Below are 25,878 nucleotides of genomic sequence, written 5' to 3'. Positions count from 1 at the left end.
TGCTCTCTGAATGCCCTTTCTAGTTTACCCATGTAATCCTTTAAGTGTCTGATCTGTTGCATAGTGAAAGATGTGTAGGCCTTTGTAAGGGGACTGGTTTCCCCTAGGAACCTTAGCTGTGTGAATTGTTTCCCCCAGGCTAGAATGTGGGGACCTGGGTTCTTCATGTTTATCATGTTGGCTGCAATCAAAGGAAGTCTAGTAAAAGTGACTTAACCATTGTCCTGGTCTGTGCGTGGTTTCACTAAAAGATACACTCGGTTACAACATATGGCAATTGGCACTGATGGACGTCTGTGCTCTCTGAATGCCCTTTCTAGTTTACCCATGTAATCCTTTAAGTGTCTGATCTGTGGGAGTTTGTGTTTGGACTTGGACTCTGAACAGGTGTCGTGTCTCACCGATGGTCCCAAGATGCCAGGCATGCCAGGGACGCCCCTCTCCCCGTTGAGGCCTCTCGGTCCGGGCAGGCCAGGGGCACCGGGGTCCCCGGGTTTGCCTGGATCTCCGGTGGGTCCGTTATGGCCCTGGTCACCACGCACTCCTTGCTGTTGTGAAAACCAGGGCAAAAAGACACTAGGTAAGTTTGAATGTAGTGGCACATTGGGGCTTGGGCAGAGACCAGGGAGATGGAACATAGCAGGGATTAGATGAAGCATGCTGGGGGCAAGTTGGAAGATGGTAGGGGGGTGGGTGGGGGTAAGAGTTGGGAGAATGAGAAATTAAAGATGAAGTCATGTTCATTTAAAGTCCAGTAACGCAAAGCTTGCCTCCAAGGGGTTTAACAAAAAGAGATATGGAAATGTGACTTTACATCAACAAGATGGTGAACATTTTAATGAATAGATAAATGGACACAAACATACATTCCACTGGGAAGTGCGTGGGATATGCAAATATGTTGTTAAGACACCTATTTGTGCATTCAAGGTGAAGCGACGGAACATCAACATTTAGCTTTAATATTGCCTCTGAGAGGCTCCAGAATCGTTCATCATGTTTGTTTCTCTGCTTTAAATCCAGATACCTAAATGGGGGAAATGCTGAGTCATGTTGGTCTTACCTGTCCTTTAGGTCCTGGTTCACCTGAGATACCCTATGTAAGAGAGAGAGAAAAGAGAGAGAGAGAGAGAGAGAGAGAGAGAGAGAGAGAGAGAGAGAGAGAGAGAGAGAGAGAGGTGAGAGAGGGAGAGAGACAAATACCATAAATAACAAAAAGATGTACGTATATTAATTTTCGAACACTTATTAAAGAAGTTGCTAGAAACACTCACCTTCTCTCCCTTTTCCCCTTCCAGTCCCTCCACACCTGGGTCACCCTGAGAAAAACATTTGGGGGGGAAAAAGAAGCCGGTGAGATGATTAAATGTTTATTACATGTGTTGATTTTGACCCCCTCCCATTGTCGGATGGAATGGATTTAAGATATAACTCCATTTAGGCAAAAAGATGAGCACACTCACAAAGTCTCCCTTAGCTCCGACGCGTCCTTGGAATCCCTGTGGAGATCAGACATGTTGATTCATCATGGGGACATAACACAAGGAGGCACACGAGAGGTGGGAAATCCATTCTGCTTTGACAACACGCTCTCCGTCGCCACCGCAATTATCAGTGTTAAATTGGCAGCACACTCCTTATTATCTTCCGTAATATTGTAAAATTGAAACACGACACACATTTAAGAGGCTGTTTCATGTCTGATGGAAAGAAAATGACTTGAAATAAGCTTGCAGAATGCAAATGGCAACAGTAGCACGCCAGAAGAGACGGACGTGTGTATTTGTATGGCAACAGTGCCACTGCTGGGCCAAGGGGTAGTACTGCAGGAACACTGAGCCACCATTGATCACACACTGTGGCGTACAAAATGTTCCTGTATTGCACAGGAACGTTTCTATACTTGGCTGTTAGTTTACTTGAGTTGGGAGACTAACATTGTAGATATGTCATTAGATAGCGTGATTTATGACACACACACACACACACACACACACACACATACACATACACACACACACACTCAAACACAAACACAAACACACACCTTGTCGCCTTTGGTTCCGGTAAGTCCCTGTGCCCCTGGGATTCCCATGGGTCCCCTCTGTCCCTTGCCTCCCTGCAGAGAACAAAAGCAGCTCATCAGAGCCGTGTGGAGCGACACCAGACCACAGCACTGGAGACTCCGGAACAAGTGCGGCTCAGATCCGGTCCACAGTCACATCTCACACATGCGGTTTGAATGTCACTGTAAGGATCCCATTTGAGGATGAAATAATGACGTCAAGTATGCGTTATGAATGGCGGTAAATGTAGATTCTAGGCCACAGTCAAAGTCTAGTTTTGTGAAACTGGCCCCTGTACAGTATAATTCTGGAATGACTTGCAAAAGAAAACTCTCACTACGCAATGTGCAACTATGAGCTTTCATCAGGAGCATAGCCATAATGGTCTTTAGGTGTGGGTCATATAGACTAAATCACCACACAAAGCACTCTACAGGACATAATGACCAAAGAAACAGAGAGAGAATGACTTCAAACAACATCTGAGCACCATAATGTGTACAGAAGCGTGTTCAAGAAGCTCCACGGCTGCTTTGATGTGGGCAGTTCAAGAGAGCAGCTCCCTTACGCCACCACTCTAGTTCTGGATTCTCTCTGATATGTAAGCGTTTGAAATGAGCGCACGTAAATGTTTTGGGTAAAGGCAGGACAGAAAGGGCTCTCGGACTCACGGCTTTGCCCATGACACCCTGGGGTCCCGCAGGTCCTCTCTCTCCCCGGTCACCCTGCGGACAAGAGAAGAACGGAATCAGACAGCAGTAAGGGGGAGACCATCCCTTCATTATGATGTGAATAAGGAGGAGACTATCCCTTCATTATGATGTGAATAAGGAGGAGACTATCCCTTCATTATGATGTGAAAACACCTCTTGTATCTCTGAGATACGGTAACTGTACTCATGTGCAGGAACGTTCTGAAGTTCTAACAATTCTAAACGTGCTTTGGTGAGAGAACGTTCACAAAAATGGGAACATTATTCAAACCATTTCAAAATAAAAAATGAAGTGAAGGAAGTCACCTTGGGTCCTGGGACACCTTCCATACCAGCTTCACCAGGGGGACCAGGCTCTCCCTACAAGAGACCAGTGAGGAATAAATCAACTGTATTTCATTCAGTTGGACACAAGATATGGAAGAAAAAGCAAAGCAAATATCAGCAACACCTTTATGAAAAAGATTACGATGATGATCATGACAAAGAAGAGGAAGAAGGAAAAAGAAGAAGTGAGGAAAAATAAAAAATAAAGAGATAGTTGAAGTTCAAGAAGCAAGGGTATACAGGTCAAGAGAGTGGCCAAGGTCAGAGTGACCTTGCTGTGGGCTGACCCTGGTGACCTTACCTGAGGTCCTGGAGGTCCAGACATCCCAACAGCACCTCGGGGTCCAGTCTCTCCCTGAGGAGAACAGCAACAATCAACACAGGTCAACTAACCAGGGTCATAGCTTCACATTTCTCACTGCCCTGTTAGAAAATGCCCTCTGTAGGTGATCAGTAAGGTTCTTAAATTAGGTGGTCGGTGGAGTTCTTCCAGTAGGTTGACCATTAAGACCCATTCAGTAACACTCCCTATTGGGCCATGTGTATACTATGGACTAAATATAACAGTAATGCTTACATGCAGTGATAGTAATACTACTGTGATGATAAATAATAATGTTTAACATTTGATTGTTGATAAATGTTTCTCATGTGATATCATATGAGAAATGTGTACTGTAGGTGTAGACTTAGGTCTAAAACATGGTAAATGTATTGAGATAACGTAAGTTAAATATAACATAAGTTCTATCATGTGGCAAATGTGTTTTTCAGCTGAGAAAGTGAAGGCAAGAATGCCTAAAATGCAACAGAAATCACAGGAGTAGCTGCACACAGTCAAGAATCAGAAGGGCATGCTGTACCTTGTCTCCAACTCCACCTTTGGTTCCAGGGCTACCTGGCAAACCCTGGACAAGAAAGAAAGAGAGAGAGAGAAAGAAAAAAGAAGAGAGAGAGAGAGAGAGAATGAGGGGTCATAAGGTCAAGAACAAGTACTGCTACTCCAGCCATGATCTTAAAACCCTTGCTGAAGGTCTCGCAGCCGAAGCGTAATTACTCTTCCCGTACGGGAGTGAGCGAGTAGCCGGCGTAGCTCGATTACGCGGCGCGGCACACTCAGGTGCGGTGTGGAGCGGCGGCGCTACTCGGAGCCGGTGCTGCCGGCACGGTTCATTAGGCTGCCCCGGCAGGACAAAGAGGCCGCTCTGATGAAGATGAATTGTTTGCGGCTGACTAAGTGCTATTTCAAGGTGCTTTAAATTCAGAGGCTGCACGAGGTCACAGGGTCAGTCTGGACCAACGCCCAGAAAACAGAGGCCCATGGATGGACACATACACACACACACACACACACACACACACACACACACACACACACATCCGTACTGTACCTGCATACACACACACACACACACACGTACCTTCCTGTACACACATAAACACACGCTTACACACACACACACACACACACACACGCCTCCCTACCCACACACACACACACACACACACACACACACACAATCTGCTGCTCATTTTTCTGGCTAGGATATAAACCAGTGAAAAAATGTGACCAACCCTCTACGCTTTTCATCTCCTGTGCATCCTCTATTTAATAGCACGTCCACTCCTCTTGAAGTGCCTATGTATGCATACAGAGAGAGCCATCTCCCCGCCGCACCACCTCAATCATATCTCCATGAGTGCCCTGTCACCTATACATCATGTGCCCTTCTCTTTATGAGTCTCCTTCTCTGCGGTGCCGTCACCAAGTGTGACGAGAACATTGCCAAAGGAACGTACAAGAGGATAGTTGACAATCACTATAATCAATGGCAGTAGCTACACCAGAAGCGACAGTGGGGCGTACGTTTGAAAAAAAAACAGACCTTCTTCTAAAATGGATTTTCCGCGTTTGCGAACGGAACATTTCAATTTCGCACCTGGTGTTAGCTCCCCTGTTGGAACCTCACATGGTTGCAGAACAGAATCTTTTGTTAGAATGCCGGGGTGGTGTCCTTGCAGCCTATTAAGCGGGCCGTTGCTCCTGGGCTTCTACACTTCAGCTGGTGTTGAGGTGCGGGTGTCTTTTAGGACCACAGGACGTGCTGATGGAGACAGCAGCTTAGTGCCCTCCATCACTTAGTGCCCTCCCAGCGACACGCCGCAGTATTCTGAAGGGGACTGCGGGCACTGCCATCAAGAGCACTTTTAGCCCATACAGCAGGGGCTATGCCCACGTCATGGAGGTGTATGTGGGTGGGTGGCATCGCTGAACCACGTGTTGGCCATCTGATCTCAGTAGTAAAGCAATGCATAATGCTGCAAACTTGATGTTTTGATTGTCCTTTTAATCTACTGCAAGCCTTGAGGATCAGTAAGAGATTTGAAAGCACCTTTGTCTTGTCAAAACATGCTAGATCAGATATGTGGAAACACCTGCCAGCCTCTCTGCTCTGTCTTATCTTCAGCACCTGAGGAACTACAGAAAGCCTTTTAGCCAGAAACGATTACCCATAGACAATTCCAACAGTAGCTTAATAGTGACTGGTACTGTATCTAGCGGATGCTCTTATCCAAAGCCATACTGACGTACAACAGTGGGTTTGGGAATCAAATCTGATTGTCGCTGACGCTGATTGACGAGTCTGCTGCAGCTCATCCACCACGCCTGCAATGGTAGGTATGGTCTACCTGTTTTAGATTTAAAGGCCACAGAGAGCATTGGAGAGAGAAATACTCATACCAATACACGGGTCTTTTGAGAAAGATGGAGTGATGGGGGCCATTCTTAGCTATAATGGCTGCGGTTACGGTTTATCACGGTTAAAAGGTCTTTAGAGAGACGTGAGTGAGAGGGCAATTCTTAGCTATAATAGATAGAGTCTTTATTGTCCTATAAAGGATATTCTTCTTCACACATGTCATTCCATTCCATAAAAGATAGCAGCATTTGATATTAACATCACAGTCTCCTACTATAATGACTGCGGTTATGGTTTATCGCGGTTAAAGGTCCTTTGAGAGACGTGAGGGAGGGGGAAAATACTCACTGCTGTCCCCTGGGGGCCAGGAGGACCAGGTCTTCCACCCTGTCCTGGGGCGCCCTGAACAAGGAGAGAAAAGAGACACTCATCACACACAGCCGTGCACACAGACAGCTTTGTCATACAGTATATGGTGTATGTTGTCATATACAGTGTATGTTGGAGTCAATGAAATAAATGTATACATCAATGAAATAAATGAATACATCAATAAAGAATGTCATATTCTGTGTGTGCTAGAATCAGTGTGTGCTTGTGTACATTTGAGGGTGATGTATCGGAAACAACCACATGATGGAACAATACAGATGTCAACGTACCAGTATGTATAGTATATGTACTCAAACATGATCTCGTACCTTTATGCCAGGAATTCCAGGAGTTCCATCTTTGCCATCAATTCCTGGCAAACCCTGAGACACAGCAAAGACGGCAGGTGTGGGCAGGTGAGTGATAGCAGGGAGATTTACAGTGGGTGCGATAAAGTTACATTAAACAAAATGCTAAACATCTGAACATAGGATGTTTTGGTACGTACATTTTCTCCCTTCTTTCCAACAGCACCCTGGGGTCCTTTGATGCCAACTCCACCCTGTGAAAAGAAACGTCATTAGCTAACCCATTAAAACTAGGAACAGACTGTTGAAGATGTATTAGCTAGCCCATCCAAACTTGGAATAGACTGAAGGTATATTAGCTAACACATCCAAACTAGGAACAGACTGTTGACTTTCTTGAGGCAACCAACTTTTTTAGCATATCCAACCAACGGCATAAGAAAAAGATACAGTTGTGTATCTATAACAACAAACTTTATTTATTAATAATCCTGTTCTGAATGAATTCAGGAATACATGGAGGGATGTGTGCTTTTGCAGGGAAGAGGTGAATGGAGATTGGGATGCCTGGATATGGGTGAATGGGTGAATGGGTGACTGGAAATATGGATGGAGGAATGGGAGAATGGATAGATGGATGGATGGATGAGAGAATGGATGTACTGTATGGATGGATGGATGGGATAATAGATGAGAGAATGGATGGATGGATGGATGAATGAGATAATGGATGGATGGATGGATGGGATAATAGATGAGAGAATGGATGGATGGATGGATGGATGAATGAGAGAATGGATGGATGGATGGATGAGAGAATGGATGGATGGATGAATGGGATAATGGATGGATGGATAAATGGATTGATGAGACAATGGATGGATGGATTGATACATGACAGATACTCACCAGATCTCCTTTGTCACCAGGCTCACCAGGAGGTCCCTGTGGCCCCTCTTCACCCTTGAAAGAACCAAAAGAAAAACACACTGGTGTTAACCTGCGGTCAATTCTACTGAGTTATTAAAAACACTGGTGTTAACTTGGGCGGTCAATTCTACTGAGTTATTAAAAACACTGGTGTTAACCTGCGGTCAATTCTACTGAGTTATTAAAAACACTGGTGTTAAACTGTGCGGTCAATTCTACTGAGTTATTATTCAGCTATACAGCTATTCAAACCATGAAAAAGAGAGCTGGGCTGCTCTCCTCTTCCCATGTCAAAATGATTCCAAAACCAAGCATTTTGCATCCCATTACATGGATACAGCAAAGTGGATGCGATGTTCTTAGTGAATTCACAAATAGAGAAAGAGAGTAAGAGAGAGACATACAGAGACAGAAACGGAGAGAGGAAGAGAGAGATAGATAGATAGAGAGACATAAACAGAGATAGAGACAGAGATAGAGACAGAAAGAGAGAGAAAGTAGGAGAGACACAGAGAGAGAGATTGAGATAGAGAGAGAGAGAGAGAGAGAGAGATGCTGTACTTACAGGAATGCCAGGGATGCCAGCAGGCCCCAAGAGACCCTTGTACCCACGAGGCCCCTGACAGAGACACAAAAGGAACACACATTTGCAATCAACAGTCAAGACATCTGAGCATGTTAATGTGGTTTGGACTGGAGTTCAAAAGAATGGATAATGCGAATACGGTACGTCAAGTGTGTTTAGAATGGCCAGCAGCGTTCACTGTTGTGTTGTGCCTTGCAGAACTACTGTGTTTTTTGTTTTGACCAGTGCCCATAGAAACACTCTGCGCAAATGGGATTTCCGGGACTAAATTGCCAGAGAAAAGTGATTGTAGATAACAGCCTGCTTGTTTCACAAACGGCAGCCACGCAATCAGCCATAACAACGATGTAGAGTCATTAACTACAAATGGACAGTGGGTGGACTCAGACACCTCCGCCTGGGAAAACTGGATGGGATGGGGGGGGGGGGTGGGGGGGGATAAGTGCAGGGGCCTCCAACAGCTCGCAAGGGTAGTAGCTCCCCACCTGTTTCTAAGTAGCTCTACAAAATGTTTTATATTAAGGAAGATGTTCATAAATCTGATAACCCATGTTCAAATTCTTGAAAATGAAATCATATTCAGTCTACAAAGAGAGTAAATAGGTAAATGAGTTGAAAGGAACCTTTGAAAAAGTATACAAATCTTACTCAGCGGTTTTGGGTGGAGATCAGTTATGTGAATACATGGCATGCTACTACTATAATACCATAAAAGCTCTTGGCCATGTTCATTTTGTCAGAGTAGCTCTCCGCGGAAAAAAGCTTGGAGACCCCTGGACTAGAGTGAGCAGAACTGCTTCTTGCAGACCGTTGCTGTTGATGGGAAAACACAGAGACTTTGGAGAGAATTGTCTGTCCTTAAAAGGGCGTTTTTCCTCGCCAGTGTTGAATTACATGCTTGCTCAAGGGCAGAGCAGACTTTGGGCTCTAATAGATTATGTGTATTGTTAGTGGAGATATAAAGGAATACAAATGAGACGAGTTCAAATCTGGATCTGTCTGAGGCTTCTTCCTACAGTATATATCTTTGGGGCAGCCGTGGTGTACTGGTTAGCGCATCGGGCTTATAACCGGAGGGTTGCCGGTTCGATCCCCGACCAGTCCACCACGGCTGAAGTGCCCTTGAGCAAGGCACCTAACCCCTCACTGCTCCCCGAGCGCCGCTGGTTGGGCAGGCAGCTCACTGCTCTGGGTTGTGTGATTCACCTCACTGTGTGTTCACTGTGTGCTGTGTGTTCACTAATTCGGTTAAATTGGGTTAAATGCAGAGAACTGAATTTCCCTCACGGGATCAAAAAAGTATATATTCTATTCTATTCTATTCTATTCTATATCTCCATTCTAGGGAGTTTTTCCTCGTCCCTGTTACTCATGGGTTCTCTCTGTTTGTTTAACACTCTGTAAAGCGCCATGAGACGTGTAATGTTTTGGCGCTCTATAAGTGAAATTAAATTAAACTAAATTGAAATCTAACAATCATCTGACCAGTAAACACCGCAGATATCAAGCCCTATGGTCTGACTGCTATGTGTGTGCGAATGTGACATGATTTTAGCCCTGATTGAGTTGGATCTAACAAACGCTTTAATCAGGCCAACATCTGTCTGATTTGCGGTACAGTTTGAGCAGCGTCACAATCATCATTCCAACTCCGGTTCGATCAGTGTTGTAGTGAGTCTGAGGCACTCGAGAGGATATTTATAAAAAGCCTGTATTATATATCACGTATCCGGTCCGATCCGATTGGATGCACGTCGTGAATATTTAGTGGCCGTTTGGCGGAGTGAGCAATCAGACTGATCACGTCTGATTAAAACATGTATTGTGAGTCATCATGTGGTGGGCGACTGAAGAAAAGCTTAACTCAACTGGCAGAGGAAGGTGCCAGTAGGACCAACAATACATGATCAATACCTCCAGAGTTGGGCAGAGATAAGAAAGCAAAGACCTGTGGCCTAACTGCACTTTAAAATGTGTAAAAGTGGCTGCTAAGTGCTAAAGTGCAGAAAGAGGGTCAATGATTGTTTATTTGGTCAATACGTACAGAGCTAAATAGACTGGTGATAAGAGAGCCTGAGCATACAAGATGGCCGTGCCTTAGCTGCACTGTATTGGAATGATTATCAGGGGAGATACTGGTACAAAACTACTGAGAGAGCGCTCGAGTTTGGAATGGTGTTTTACTGACCAGGACTGGAGTTTTCGGTGATGTTTTACTGACTAAGCCTGATGTTGTCTTTTACCTACCAGGTCTGTGCCCTAACTGAACTTTGAGTTGTCTTTGGATAAAAGTAGTTGCTAGGTGAATGAACGTCAGAGGTCCTCAGGTGTAAAACCACAGCGGAAGTGTGAGAGTTTGGGGGGAATTTTGTCTGGGATGCTTTTACTAACCAGGCCTCTACCTTGACTGCACTGTAAGTGGCTTTGGAGATGGAGTAAATTGCTGCTAAGTGAATGAATGCAAAAGGGTTGCAGGTGGTAAGCCTGCATCCCTGAGAGAGCGCTGGAGTGAAGTTTGGGGTTGGCATGTACTTACCATCTCCCCCTTGGGTCCCTGCATGCCTGGGTAGCCTCGGATGCCCTGTGGGCCCTAGTGGATGAAATAAAGATGTTAGCACAGGCTGCTACCAGTTAGCTTCCTATACACTACAACCTCAATATAGCGTCTATATGGAGTATTCACTTCCCATACTATATCATTCAAATAGCAGAGTATTTAATGTAATACTTCAGCAATCAAAGAGTAGCATTTGTCCTCATTGTTGATAAAGATTAATGTACTCATAAGTAGACCTGACATATACGTTACAGTAGGTTATATACTGTACGGACAAACATTTTGACATTGTCTACATTGTCTGTAATCAATATCATATGGTGACATATGGAGACATAAAGAAATACGTTACAGGAGGGCCTGGGATTCCTTGTTCTCCAGAGATGCCAACATCTCCACCAGGACCCTATAGAGAAGAAAAAGACCAAATGTTAGTAAGATACTGATGTGTGTTAGCCTAGAAATCAAGATGCACCCTAGCAGCAAAACATATTTTTTGCCTAGCGGGATGGTCTAGCGTCACACCGTTAAGGCCAATCCTGCGTCCAACAAAAAGTCAGTCGGTCCAATCAGAACTCTATCTGTGTACCGAGTCCTTGAGCCTGCCTTAGCATGGTGACGACAGAGCTGCGCGACAGCGAGATAGCAGAACAACCATAGAGAACAATGCAACGAAGCGCTGATTGGTCACAAGTGCTGGCCTATTACGTGCAGAGGCAGTTTGAAAGACAACGATTCATCCCACCCACAGGCTTCAGCTCTGTGAATGGTCCGACTCCAGACTATACATTTAATGTATAGTTTGGCTTGCCAGGCTAGATGTGTGTATGTGTATGCTGTAACTTTAAGGACCATATAGAGAAGAGAAAGACCAGATCTACCACTGACTTCATACCCATCATGGAAAACATCCACATGAGTACCTTGTTTTCTCATTTTCTGTCAGTGTGTCATGCTATTTAGTGAGCCATGCTGATTTGTATGTGTACAGTTTCGGTCACTTGGTCGATCTGTAACAAATATCCATGTGAACGTGTGCATCTGCCTCTTCCTGTGAGCAGAGAGATCCTTAGTGATGGCTGCTGTGCTGTGCTTAATTACTGTGCTAGGAAGCCGCTCACAACATTAGCCAGGGCACCACAGCGCAAAGCATGCTGGGTACCAAACCATTCTGACCCATGGGTGGGTCGGCGCTGTCCATACGGGATTCATTACTCCGGATTAATTCACACGGAGTTCCAACTCTCTGGGTCTGGGGCAGCCAGCGCGCTCCACATCCCTTTCATCTGGGCTCGCTTCGCCATGCCTGAGCCAGGCCTGACTAATCACACTCAGATTAGTGTCAGTCAAGGGGCTCTGGGGGCTTCATTACTGCCAGTCCCACCCACTACTGCAGGTCTGTATGTGTGTATGTGTGTGTGTCAGGAAAGAGAGAGAGAGAGAGAGAGAGAGAGAGAGAGAGTTTGTGTGTATAACCAGATGTGTCTTTATAAACAATTATGGCACGTTGTATTTATTAACTGTATAACTTATTCAATCAATTTGCTTTCATGTAGATGAATATGCAGAGATTGGTCCAGGGGGAAGAGGAGCATGGCGTAAATATCTATGGTCTAAGGGGGAAGAGGAGCTGGTATGAATATCTATAGTCCAGTGGGGTGAGGAGCTGGTATGAATGTCTATGGTACCAGGGGGAGAGAAGCTGGTATGAATGTCTATGGTCCAGGGGGGAGAGGAGCTGGTATGAATGTCTATGGTCCAATGGGGAGAGGTATGAATGTCCTCAACATTCTGTCCTTCACTGCACTCGTTTGTTAGTCTCACTGGGAGACTTGTGGCTATTTTAGGCCCCGTGCATACAGATGCTTTTAGGCCTCTTTATTCAAGAAGAAATGCATTTTGCTGACAGATGAAATGCAATGCATTCTCATATTGATTGGCTAATTTGCACACTGAATTGGTATTTACAAAATGCATTTCATTTTGAATAAAGAGGCCAAAAAAACATCTATACTTATGCAGAACAGTTCTTCTATCATTTCTGTTGAAGGAGATGAGTTTTGAAACATGACTTTTAATCCACCTGGGGTTAGCGAATGCATCTCTCCGACAATACTTTCAGCTAATGCTACATAAGCACAGAAGAGCACACACACACACACACACGCACACACACACACACACACACACACACAAGCGCACGCACACACACAAGAACATTATAATACAGCAAACTTAACAAATTAATTAGTTGAATAATGAATCACAGAGTAATCAGCAAAGCCACTTGAACCAAAGTTACCGTATGATTCTTTTTTTTTGGTTTGTTTTTTTGGATGGCTGATCAGATATGATTTTAAAGATACTGTAGCTTATGGAGACTGATCAAAGGCTTCTATTTTCTACTTACCGACTTCCCGATGCTTCCTGGGTCACCCAGAATCCCAGCCCGGCCTTTGTGTCCCTGTGGGACAACAGCTCCGTTAGCAAGAGATCTCATATAGCCAGCGTGATAAAGAGCCCATCACATTCAAATAATGACCCATCCCTAAGGCACTAAGACCTAATCAGCCTTTACAAAAAGTAGTAGTTCAGACACACACACACACACACACAGACAATCTGAGGTTGAATCCCCCCCTGCTGTGTGGGATTTGTAGTTCACTTACTTTCACTCCCTGTAGTCCTTGGGGCCCCTTTGGTCCGGCTGGGCAGTTGGTGGGACACTGGAAAAGATCAGAGGCAGTGGTCAACACAGACAGACCACAGCCAGAGGCTCCTGACTACGGGGCTGAAGGCAAAAGGCATTTCATCTCTCGACTTCAATGCTAGCACAAGTGAGCCGGCCATTGATTCACTTCCAGCTCACAAATCAGGGCAGTGTTATACTGTGGATTATTGAAAGGCAAGGACTCAGGGACAAGGAGCAAGGAGGAAAAGGACACACACACACACACACACACACACACCAACCCATGGCACTCAGAACCCCAAAGTCTAATTAAAAGAAATGAGGGGGATTGATCTGGGCTTCAAAGGGCTACGTGTGTGTGTGTGTGTGTGTGTGTGTGTGTGTGTGTGTGTGTGTGTGTGTGTGTCTGCAAAAAGTAGCACTACTGGAGGAGACCCAAAATCCAAAGCCCATGGTTCCTCTAACGATCTTGAATCACTCACACACTCTCTCTCACACTCACACACACACTCACACTCTCTCACACACACACACACACACACACACACACACACACAGGCGGGTCGTCCTGGCGGGTCGACTCAGTCTGGCCCGGTGTGGCCTGGCTCAGGGCCCTGGGGGCCCGGCAAGCCCTGGGTCTTAGCCCAAACCCACTCTACTCGGCACCGGGAGGCTTTGATGGAATCCACTTAATAGAGCTCATTAGGGGGGATTCCACAACCTCCCGAATCAATGAGGCCAACAGAGAGAGCTGAAGAGGGGAGGAGAGAAGAGGAGGAGAGAGGAGCAGTGGGAGGAGAGGAGAGAGGAGAGGAGCAGGGGGAGTAGAAGAGAGGAGAAGAGAAAAGAGAGCTGAGGACAGAAGATGAAAGGAGAGGAGGAGAGAGGACAGGAGAGGACAGGAGTGGAGAGGAGTGAAGAGGAGAGGAGAGGAGAGGAGAGAGCTGAGGAAAGGAGATGATAGGAGAGAGGAGGAATGAAGAGAGGAGGAGAGGAGAGGAGGAGAGAGGGGGGCAGAGAAAGAGGGACAAAGAGTAGGAGAGCGAGATCAGAGATGTGAGTGTGTAGAGAGACACACATGTGGCCCCGGTGGGGAGATGAGGATCCTTCAGCATCCCAGATCGCTAACACAACCCCCCTACAGACATGGGGAGAGCCAGAGCGTCCACCCCTGCCCATCCACACTGGGAGAACTGACCAGGGGGTGTGTGTGATGGGAGAACTGACCAGGGGGTGTGTGTGTGATGGGAGAACTGACCAGGGGGTGTGTATGTGTGTGTGGTGGGCTGGCTTGGAGAGGGGAGGGGGTTTAGCATGCTAATGGATCCTACCTAACAATCCCAATAGAACGACTGGAGTCAATTTAACATAAACAATCCTGACAGATACTTTAGGAAAATTAAACTTTGTCCACCTACTGTATCTTGAATGTTAAACGAGTATGTGTTTACACATAGGTCTCTCACTACTTACTTACAACTTACCACCCCTAATGATATTTGGACCGGCATGTTGACTTTAATGAAAGCCTGTGCCTCACGCATAGCAATCAGTGGCTGCTGCTAGGGGCAATGCTACACCATCTCACCTGGAAGTCAGCGCTGCCCTCTTCTCCTCCACCAAGGAACTTTCCGGGAGGTCCCTGAGGAGAGACAAAGAGTGTGAGAAGCTGAGGTCACGTCCAGACAAAGACAGAGTATTGTTATCTGAGTTCATGTCCAGACAAAGACAGGGTATTATTAACTGTTTGATAAATATTTGCGTTAACTGGACTCTAGTGAGCTCTCCAACTCTGAGATGATGATTTGGATTCTGTCAATATTATGCTGCACCCCCTCAAAGTGAATATGATATTAGATGATAAACACAGACTGTCTTATACTGTTTGTACTCACTGGTGAAAACTCCAAATAAGAAATATTTGTATGTGGTTGTGGATGTGTGTGTTTGTGTGTATGTGTGTATGTGTGTGTGTTTGTCTCATCTCATTTCAACAGGGAAAACTAGTTCCACACTAGAATGTTAACACAGTTAGGCGGGGATCACATTACCCAGCAGCAAGCGGCAGCGGCATGCGTAACGCAACGCTCAGACCATAATAATAATCCAAAACATTCTATCTCGCTCCTAAGTTCAATCTTTGTTGCTACGTTCTTAGACAAATCTGATTGGTCAACATGCCTAAACATTCTAAAACTGATTGTGATGAGCCAAGCGTTGCGCTTCAAAGTTGAACCAAGTTCAACTCCCAGTTTGCTCAACGCAAGCGTCACGCCAGCTTTGTCACCGTTCCGCTGCCGAACCATAGAGAGCAATAGGAAACCTGCCGCTTGCCGCTGGCTAGTGTGATCCCCGCCTTAAGGAATTAAGTCACTAGTCACTCAGCTCCAACAAGATGGACCTGACACTCTATTCTAACACACTGTAGTTCTAACACTCTCTATTCTAACACACTCTAACACTGTAGTTCTAACACACTTTAGCTCTAACACTTTCCTTATCGTTTTTATTGTTATAGCTTCCAGTTATAGTTATCTTTGTCGTTCAGGCTTAACACTGTGGGGCTAAATCTGAACTTACTGGTTTGCCTGAAGGTCCTGGCAGGCCTGGAGCCCCAGGAGTTCCCATCATGCCCTGGGGGAGGAAACAGGAACAGGAAGTCAGTATGAGCCAGCACTGCAAATAATAACCCTAATTCCACTTGCTATAACTGTGGGCAGCTTTTATAAGTGTGTGTGCCTGTGTGTGTGTGTGTGTGTGTGTGTGTGTGTGTTTGTGTTTAAGTTTTGGTGGCCATATCTTGACGGATCTGACGCTTGCCCCAATAATATAACATATTCGAATGACTGAATAAAAATCCTAAGCACACCCACGCACTCCAGTTCTGTTGCCTCACTGCCGTCTCACCAATTGATCCAAGTGCCTTTCACTTTCAGCCAGGTTTTTCTTGGTCAGTAGCGTTATCATTTTTAGTGACCTTAAAGTAGCAATTTTTACACTGACCACATCTATTCTTTTCGTTGACACACCCGTGGGTGCACGTTGTTCATTTAACAACTTGTGAACTCGAGTGCTTGGCAGTGATATCATTAACTGTGTTGGGTACAAGACTGGAGCAAGACTTGCATCATGATTAGAGCCACGGCAGTGAGTGGGCCTTTGGTCTTTATTATCTCTCTTATTATCATGGTCAAGGAAACGTCAGAAAGTGCTGCTATACTTCTGTGAGAAGTGCAACAAATGATCCACTGCTAAAAATGTGCAGATTTGAAGGTGAGTTCATCGTTCAGCACTTACCTTGGGTCCAGCCTTGCCCAACTCACCAGGAAGCCCAATAGGACCAGGTGCACCCTGGGAAGAGAAGATGGCATTAAGATATTGAGTGACAGCTGTCATTCAACTCGTAATTCATACCCAATAGAGAGGAGTGTGTGTGTGTGTGTGTGTGTGTGTGTGTGTGTGTGTGTGTGTGTGTGTGTGTGTGTGTGTGTGTGCGTGCGTGTGCGTGTGTGTGTGTGTGTGTGTGTGCACGTGTGTTTGTGTGTGTGTGTGTGCGTGTGTGCGTGCGTGTGTGTCGGTGTGTTTGTGTGTGTGTGTGTGTGTGTGTTTGAGTGTGAGTGGCATTTCCAATGGAAGCCTGCAGTTGGCTTATTTGGGGAAACTCTTCCAGCACACTGCACTCTCCTCTGCTCTACAGGGGTTGCTGGTGTGGTTGTTGTTGAACACTCAGCCAGTTTAGAAGCTGTGTATCATTTCTGCAGAAACTACCCACCCTTTCTGATACCGCAACAGCTTGTGAAGACACAGTCTACCATTTCCCCACACGTATGATGCAGCTTAAAAAGCATACATATTTCCATTTTATTGTTTCAAATGTTTTTTTTTAAATCAAAGAGGCCACAGGAACAAGTACTCTGAACGAGAACTCTGACCATCATCACAAAAACAAGACCACGCTGTGGACACCAGCTCCAACATGAGTGCAGCACACTCCGTTTTAGACATACCAAGACAACGATGTTCTCAACACAACCCACCCCACCACTGCAGGTGGAGGCAGAGTTGTGAACGGGGTTGTTTTGAGAACATACCAATGGAGGGTAGGCTCTTCATGAGTATAGCTCGGAAGCTTCATGTCGGCGCTGGTGTACGTAGTGGCCCTGACAAGGTAAACATTTCATTTCACCACATTGGCAGCTGGCTTATTTGGAAGAGACACTCTGGCATTCCTCTCCTGTCCTGCGGCTTTAAGGGGCTCGATGCATTTGGCCCGGTGGATAAAAAGGCTGCGGGGCGGTCATTTGTCTCACTCCAGTGAGATGTGACTTTAGCTGTCCGCTGAGGGACGGAGGAGAGCTGCGGCTCGGTGGGACAGAGGGCTGGGGAGGTTAGCCCCAAAATAAGGGGCCGCCAGAAACGTATAACTTTTTGTTAGCACGAGTGAAAGGGTAATGAGAAGTGTTAAACCCTTGGTCCAGTGTCTTGGAACGAATGGCCCTGTTCTCTGTCCTCATTTGGCGTTTATCTCTGCGGCACTTTTTATTTGTGTACTTACTGATAGTCCAGGAAGGCCAGGGCCCTGCACAGAAACAAAGCACAAGGTTAACGCTTAGTTTTCTCCTCTCAGTGAAAAAAACTAATCACAACAGCACAGCTTTGCTCCACCAGTATGCTTTATAACATCAGGATCTACCATGATGAACTGAACAAAAAAATAATAATAAAAAAGGATCAATGGAGACAAAAAGGATCAATGGAGAAAAACCGACTGTGACTAGAAAGTAGACACTCCCATCTAGTGGACAGATTATGTCAGTACAAGAATTGCAAAACACAACTCCTATTCTCTCCAGTGATATTTTTCTGTACACTACTTGCTAAAACTGCTTTGTGATCAGTAGCATCTTTAACTTGTTTATTTCAACTTACAGTTGGTCCCTGGGGCCCCGTTGGTCCTGGCTGACCCTGAATTCAAAAGGAAGGAAAAGACGATGAGTCATCTTTATAAACCCTTTCAACTGCAGAAACAAACATGTGTGTTTCTACGGCATTTCCGGTGGCACAGAAAACACCGCTGAGCTAATTGTAACTTGGGGACCGAAAAACAAAACAAAACAACAACAACAACAAAAAAAAAACTTTTAAAGTCGACATTGTGTGGAGCATTATGCTAAAGTTATTGGTCTTTAACTTTTCAACCAGAAACCCTCTAGGAACACATTGAAAGGGTCTATATTGAAATATGTATGACATTTTGGGGGAAATAAACATGCTTGTTGTGATGCACCCCCCTTTGTTTACCTTTGGACCAGGGCTTCCTACAGCTCCCCTGTCTCCCTTTGCTCCGATCAATCCCTAAGGACAGAGAGAGAGAGAAGGAGAGAGAGAGAGAGAGAGAGAGAGAGAGATGTTATGGTTACACTATGATACACATTTGTATAACTGCTTGGACAACATGAATATCTTATTTGTCATGCCAATAAAGCATATTTGAATTTCAATTTGAATTTGACAGAGACAGAGACAGAGATACAGTATATAGAGAGAAGGAGAGGAAACAAACACTTTGATTATGATTTAAAAAAAAAAACTCTATCATCCAAACTGCAAAACATATTCACAGAAAAAGGTTTTAAAAATTAAGCAATGCACTTTTCAATGAATGTAGGAAAAGACATAACATTGCTGTAAAATAAATAGAGAAAAGAAATAAGTCTACATTTGAATATTTAAAGACAGAGTGTGCAAAAAGGAAGAAGCATGGATTAATCCATAAATCCTTTCTTTCCTCTGTAGCCAAACGGCCAATAAACAACCTGAAGGAACAGTCCCTAATGAGAGAAACTCTGAGGTGGGATTGGCATTCCAGACCAGATTATCCGACAAATCCTAGAGGAATGTGTGTGTGTGTGTGTGTGTGTGTGTGTGTGTGTGTGTGTGTGTGTGTGTGTGTGTCTCATGTGACTGAGAGAGTAAGTGGGTCTGTGTGAAAAAGAGACTGACCCCTCAGTATCCCCATACAAATCCACTCAGCTTCTGTGTTTTCCTCTTTTCAACACTAACTGACCTTAGAGTCAACAACATCAGAGTGACATCTGTGGTGACTCTGCATTGTTGTCCTTTAAAAAAGGATGTAACAGCAGGGCCTCTGTCTGGAACTTCTACTGCTAGAATAACAACTTGTAAAATTAATAGGCGTCTAATTTAAGTAGCGGGCAAATTGCAAATTGTAAGTCTAACTAAAGCTTATTAATAACAAGGCAAAATCTATTTAACACCACGAAACACTGATGATTGATTGATGGTTTAGCACAATGTTTCCACATGCCACCCAATAGCCTTCCTTCATACATGAGACACTTCACTCAGTGCGTGACAGCACTCTCCCCATCGTCTCTACTAGGACCCCTAGTGTTTCATGTGATGTTTATTCTTATTCTATGTTATTCCATGTAAGTTGACATAAACATCAATATCAACATCAATATACTGTATGTTAGCGTTTATCCCCGGTGTTCTTGACTATGTAATGTTTCTATTGTGCCCCTGGCCTAAAGCTAGTTCTCTATGTTGATGGAGAATGCACACTTGGCATTGCTAGCATCGCTGCTGTGTAATACAAAGCTGTCTGTGCCCGCTGGATGAATGAGCAGCTAAGCTATTAACGGAGCAACTGCCCCAATTTGTTGATGTTGATTTTAACGTCCAGTAAATTGAACCAACTGACATTGTGATAGCAGCAATGTATCACTGGGAGGATTCTGACCGAGGCCAGAGGTCAGTTATAAGAACAACTTAGATGGATTTGATGTTCTACTGCATTGTGGACTAAATTCTCACGACACACCTGAAATCACTGTAAGTAATTAACAGAAAGCAGCTTCAGTGGACACACAACCTGATTTACTGAAACATGAAGACAAGAACAGCCACCCTCACAGGATCAGGAGGTATGACATACTGTAGATAGATAGATAGATAGATAGATAGATAGACAGAAAGACAGATAGATAGATAGATAGATAGATAACACCCGTGCGGCCAAGTCTGTGTATGGTGTTAAATCCCTGTTAAAGACCCACCTCTTTTAACTTACTTTTACTTAGGGTCTCCTTTTTTAAGTGCCTGTGCACAGTGTCCTATGGTTACCTTTTAAAAGTCTCTCCTTTTGTATTATCTTAAAGGGATAGTTCGGATTTTAAGACACGAAGTTGTATGGGTTCCCTGTCAGCAACGTAGTGCATCAGCACTGACTTACCCCCGACAGCGTCCTGTGAGCCGAGATCCAGCCGGTTTTAGATCGTTTTTGATGCTGAAGAAAGTAGTCCGGCAAGTTTCTGGGGTCACGAAAGTAAAGTGTTTTTCTTCTCAAAACCATATGCGTTCAACAGAGTGATATATTTGCACCACAAAAACGTTGTCCAGGAAAAATTCAAACCTCGTTATCACTTACTTATTTTTCGTGATTCCTATCACTGCGCGCTACTGACAGCTGGACAACGTTTTTGTGGTGCAAATATATCACTCTGTTGAACGCATATGGTTTTGAGAAGAAAAACACTTTACTTTCGTGACCACAGAAACTTGCTGAAGAAAATAGTCCGGCATCAAAAACGATCAAAAACCGGCTGGATCTCGGCTCACAGGACGCTGTCGGGGGTAAGTCAGTGCTGATGCACTACGTTGCTGACAGGGAACCCATACAACTTCGTGTCTTAAAATCCGAACTATCCCTTTAACTCCTACAGTCATTGTCCTGTAGCCCTTCTCTTTCTTCTGTTTTGTGCCTTGGGTCTTTTACTTGTCCTTTGCGCTATATGTACTTTACTGTGAGGCACTTTGGTGCGGCTCAGCCATCTGTAAATGTGATATAGAAATGAAAACTTGACTTGACTTGATAAGTAAATTATTCCACCAGCGAGGAATTGCAGAAGAAAAGGGTCTTGACTGTTATTCTTATTCTTACTTACTTACTGTACCTTTTTATCTATCTATTATTATTATTATTATTGTTATTATTACTATGTATTCCTCTATAGCTTACATATATATTTATATGTATCTCTCTCTCTATCTCTCTCTTATTGTGTTTTTGTTGTTGCTGCTTGTTTACATTGTTCTTTTTATCTATGTGACTTTGAGGCCTGCCCTGCATGAGAAGTCCCCTGCACATGTGCATGTACCTGGGCAAATGGTAAATAAAGATGACCTGAACTGCACTGCACTGCACTGCAGCGGGTAAGAGGGCACGTAGAACTGGATGGTGGAATAAAGGTCACATCTATGGTGTAGATCCAGGAAGTGTCCTGCAGCTGCCACAGTGAATTTAACTCTGTAGGAACTGCTATAGGAAGCCAATGAAGATGGTGATGTGTCAATGTGTCACGCTTAAACAAACAATGAAAAGACTTATTTGGGCATAGAACAAGTCCATTTTTTTTTTCATCTTTCACTAAGTTAAAGGTCAAAATATTATCCTGGGAGCTCTCCCAAAGCCCCCACTTCAAACTGAAGTCCCCAGTTTAGGTGTGTTGGACATCCTCCTAAACTATAGAATTCTCCACTTCCCAGTTGCTCATAAACGGATCATCAGACCAGTCAGTGACATGAGAGGCCAGGATCTCTATTCATGTGAATGTCTGTAGGCCTAGATGCTTTGTGAAGTGCAGCGATATATTTGGGATGGTGTTAGTATTTGGATTGGTGTTATAGTGTAATGCTGTACTAGTGTTAGTGTAGTGTTGTACTAGTGTTAGTGTAATGTTGTACTAGTGTTAGTGTAGTGTTGTACTAGTGTTAGTGTAATGTTGTACTAGTATTTGTTGTACTAGTGTTAGTGCAGTGTTGTACTAGTGTTAGTGCAGTGTTGTACTAGTGTTAGTGCAGTGTTGTCCTAGCGTTAGTGTAACATTGTGCTAGTGTTGGTGTAGTGTTATGTAGTTGTACTGGTCTCACATCAATGCCGTTCTCTCCTGGAGTGCCATCTGGGCCGGGCTCACCAGGTTCACCCTTCTGGCCCTGTGAAGACACGTACAGGAAGTTACAATTAAACTGGAACTAGTGCGCACACTAACACACACACTCACACACACATACACGCCAACACACTGACAGAAAGACAGACAGACAGACACCTTGGATACTCTCTCTCCCTCTCTCTCATACACACACACACACACACACACACACACACACCTTATCTACTCATACTCTCTCTCTCCCTCTCTCTCATACACACACACACACACCTTATCTACTCATACTCTCTCTCTCTCTAATACACACACACACACACACACACACACACACACACACACCTTATCTATTCATACTCTCTCTCTCTCTCTCACACACACACACACACACACACACACTCCACTATTAAGCTATTATATGTTTAAACATATGCTGTTTATTACATGTTTAGACATAGGAGCAGTAATGTCCTGACATTTTGTGACTTACAGATGGTCCAGGAGGGCCAGGGGGTCCTTTATCTCCCTGGAGACAAAGACAACAAGAAAAAGGGTTGTTTAGAACACACACAGAACATGTAAGAAGCTCTCAAGCATTACTTAGTCAACTGGAATTAACAATACAGTCTGAAAGTATCAGTTAAGTATCAGTTGCTTCTTAAATTTCCCCTTGGGGATCAATGAAGTATCTATCTATCTATCTATCTGTTAAAGACAACAACAATCAGAGAATTTTGTTACACCCAAGACGTCAAAATAAGTTAATTTTTCTGTCAATACATGCTCCTCTCTCTCAGTTGACGTTACATGGCACGTGAATGGAAGTGCCACTTTGTCAATCTGACTCTGATGAGGTCAGCAATGGGCGGAGATTATATGAAGCCTTGCCTCCGAGACACACCCTACAGAATGGGCAGATCTTTCACCGTTTCACTTTTATTGACATGGATGTGTTTCATAATTTCCCCTCAGACTAAGGTTGTGCTTCAGTCTAGTTATATAAACACTTGATTGTTTAGTGTCATACTACTTAGGGGAGAATTTACTTTTTTTTTTCACATCGGATTTTTATTGAAGTAACAGCCAGCACAGTGAGGAATAAACTTGCTACCTTTGGAAATGCCCATAAAGGACAACATCTCTTTCCAGGTCTTAAAACGCCACTGAATAAGCACTACCTGCTGTTACAAAATTCCATGGTCCTATCGAGTTACCACAATCTTAACTAAAACTCCCCTTGCAAAACAGGGGGACCTGACTTTCAAAGACCCTACTCTCCTCCAAACAGGACGCTTTTGTACTCGGTGTTTTCATTTTGGGCTCCCTCTATTGGTAGAAGTCTGCTGTTACAAGGCGGCAGGCCACTGGCAAAACTGTGGTGTACAATGAGTGTCTTTGTGCGCCTCTCTCCAGCCTGCGGGAGCAGCGGAGCGGCTCGGATACTCACATCGATTCCGTCGGCTCCGGGGGTTCCAGAGGGGCCAGGTGGCCCTGGAGGTCCCTGTGATCCTGGAGGACCACTCTGAAATTAAACACAGAAAGAAACAGTTTCACCATTTTTACATTTCCAGCGCTCGGCCTGAGAAGAACTTTACATTTGCTTAGTGCTTTATCTAAACCTGTAGCCTAGGCTTCTCTAAATTGCTTGGTCAAATAAACCAAAAATGCATTATAAAAAGAGAGAGAGAGGCAAATACTAAATAAATAATAGCTAGAATAAAATTAAATAATATAATAATAATAATAATAATAATAATAAATAGAAAATAAACATTGTCATGTGCCATCTAGTGTGCAAAAAATATAAAGCATTAAAAATACAATTGCCAATTACTGAAATAATTATTTTGCCTGGTGAAAGGATGTTTATAATGCCCTCTCACTGCCGTAATAAACCAGAAATAAAACATGTAGTTCATGGATGAACTCACAAAATATGCACACACTAACACACATCGTGAAGTGATACAGTAGCAAAAGATACAAAGTTGCTTTTGTTTGTTTGTTTGATGTTTTATTCAATCTAGTTATTGGGTGTGTGTGTGTGTGTGTCTGTCTATGTGTCTGTCTGTGCATGTGTGTGTGTGTGTGTATGCGTGTGTGGGTTTATCTGTCTGTCTTCCTGTCAGTGTGTCAGTGTGTTTGTGTGTGTGTGTGTGTGTGTGTGTGTGTGTGTGTGTGTGTGTGTGTGTGTGTGTGTGTGCACAAGTGTGTGAGAAAGAGAGAATCTGGAGGGTAGAGGGGAAAGGAATGTTTGCCCTGTCCACCCCCTGTGCCATCAAACAGAGTCTTAATTAGGCTACTGGTCATCTGACCAGGAGCCTCCAGTACAGGAGCCTGGGCAGAGAGGAGGCTACAATAAAATACGTATTAACATTAGCTTTGTTTTGTAATACAAATTGTATTTTAAGCCACAGCGTTGATTTACTAAAGGTGGCACCTATGTGTGATTTTGAGAGGTAAGGCCTCAGGTTACACTTTCTAAATGTGTATTTGAACAAGGCACTGAATGAGGGTCCTTGTTTGCCCGGCGTGTGTGTGTGTGTGTGTGTGTGTGTGTGTGTGTGTGTGTGTGTGTGTGTGTGTGTGTGTGTGTGACCACCAGCAATTCCTGCAATGAGGTGAGAGTCTATTCCACTATGTCTCTTTCAAGATTTCTCAAAACAGCGACCTTCATATCTTCATATGTGTCCATCGCAACATTCAAAATAAGCAGTCATTACATCCAATAGTATTCCCATTGCCATGAATCCTGAACGTCTATGGATGTATCATGCATGTCGTTAAAATGCACAACGCACAGTAAAATCACTGGAAAAACGTTTCTAATTACTCAAAAGTCACATCCAGCTCGGCCATAAGCTTCGGGTAAAGACACACTGCTATGGAAACAACATCTGAACTGCTAACGGACACCCTGTCCACATTACAGAAGACTTCATCTGCCAACTCTTGCAAAAAACCCTTTAAGACACCGTTATATCTTGCTGAGCCAGATCAAAGGTAACAAGATAATGCCAACACACTGGCACCAAGGCCAACCCAGGAGAACTAGCACAGGTCCACCAGCACCAGACCAACAGGAGAGGCAGCCTAATATCCTCTCCAAATAACCCACATAAGGAGCCAAATGTCTTCTCCTCTGAAGCCTCTATTCTCGCGCACTGCTATTAGCCCCAATTCAGCTCCCTGCAGAGGCTCAAAGCCCCCCAGCTGGCCAAGACAGACGCCCAGGTGTCCCCAGCCTCCGCTGCTGTCCCCCGCACTCACCACTTGCGCCAGGGCCAGACAAAGCACTTGCAGCAGGACGAAGCTCCTGAGGGCGATGAGGTGGGCTGCCATGGCTCCTAGCTCCTCGCTCTGCCCGTCACGTTTGAGAAGAAAAAGCCGTCCACTCCGCGCCTGTCCCCTTCTTCTTCCTCGCTCTTTTTCCTCGCTCTCCGCAGAGGAACCTCTCCTGGCCTATGGGCACACGGAACTGCCGTTCCTCAGAGCAGGAACGTGTGTGACTGTGTGTGTGTGTGTGTGCGTGCCTGTGACTGTGACTGTGTGTGTGTGTGTGTGTGTGTGTGTGGGAGTGTGTGTAAGAGAGAGAGAGAGAGAGAGAGACTCTGTGTTTGTGTCTATGGGACTGCGTGTGTGTGTGTGTT

The 25,878-nt window shown here is 44.5% G+C and overlaps 1 protein-coding gene across 1 annotated transcript in view; it reads right to left on the bottom strand.

Moving 5' to 3' along the window:
* col9a2 (procollagen, type IX, alpha 2) overlaps positions 1-25,878 on the bottom strand; it is a 33,729-nt gene that overhangs the window by 7,198 nt on the left and 653 nt on the right. Inside the window, exons 3-30 of the mRNA XM_062529156.1 lie at positions 25,499-25,690; positions 23,676-23,750; positions 22,719-22,754; positions 22,209-22,271; positions 18,555-18,608; positions 18,183-18,218; positions 17,809-17,832; positions 16,551-16,604; positions 15,834-15,887; positions 14,842-14,895; positions 13,231-13,287; positions 12,972-13,025; positions 10,914-10,967; positions 10,541-10,594; positions 7,984-8,037; positions 7,398-7,451; positions 6,689-6,742; positions 6,510-6,563; positions 6,157-6,210; positions 3,970-4,014; positions 3,408-3,461; positions 3,086-3,139; positions 2,738-2,791; positions 2,048-2,119; positions 1,464-1,499; positions 1,275-1,319; positions 1,064-1,096; positions 402-548 (exon numbers count right to left, since the gene is read on the bottom strand). Coding sequence (XP_062385140.1) covers positions 402-548; positions 1,064-1,096; positions 1,275-1,319; positions 1,464-1,499; positions 2,048-2,119; positions 2,738-2,791; positions 3,086-3,139; positions 3,408-3,461; positions 3,970-4,014; positions 6,157-6,210; positions 6,510-6,563; positions 6,689-6,742; positions 7,398-7,451; positions 7,984-8,037; positions 10,541-10,594; positions 10,914-10,967; positions 12,972-13,025; positions 13,231-13,287; positions 14,842-14,895; positions 15,834-15,887; positions 16,551-16,604; positions 17,809-17,832; positions 18,183-18,218; positions 18,555-18,608; positions 22,209-22,271; positions 22,719-22,754; positions 23,676-23,750; positions 25,499-25,570 — 1,551 coding nt within the window. The 5' untranslated portion in view covers positions 25,571-25,690. The remainder of the gene's footprint in view (positions 1-401; positions 549-1,063; positions 1,097-1,274; positions 1,320-1,463; positions 1,500-2,047; positions 2,120-2,737; positions 2,792-3,085; positions 3,140-3,407; positions 3,462-3,969; positions 4,015-6,156; positions 6,211-6,509; positions 6,564-6,688; positions 6,743-7,397; positions 7,452-7,983; positions 8,038-10,540; positions 10,595-10,913; positions 10,968-12,971; positions 13,026-13,230; positions 13,288-14,841; positions 14,896-15,833; positions 15,888-16,550; positions 16,605-17,808; positions 17,833-18,182; positions 18,219-18,554; positions 18,609-22,208; positions 22,272-22,718; positions 22,755-23,675; positions 23,751-25,498; positions 25,691-25,878) is intronic.

This window comes from Sardina pilchardus, chromosome 24 (genome assembly GCF_963854185.1).
Source record: "Sardina pilchardus chromosome 24, fSarPil1.1, whole genome shotgun sequence".
NCBI lineage: Eukaryota > Metazoa > Chordata > Actinopteri > Clupeiformes > Clupeidae > Sardina > Sardina pilchardus.
This window is presented reverse-complemented; position numbering and strand designations above follow the sequence as displayed.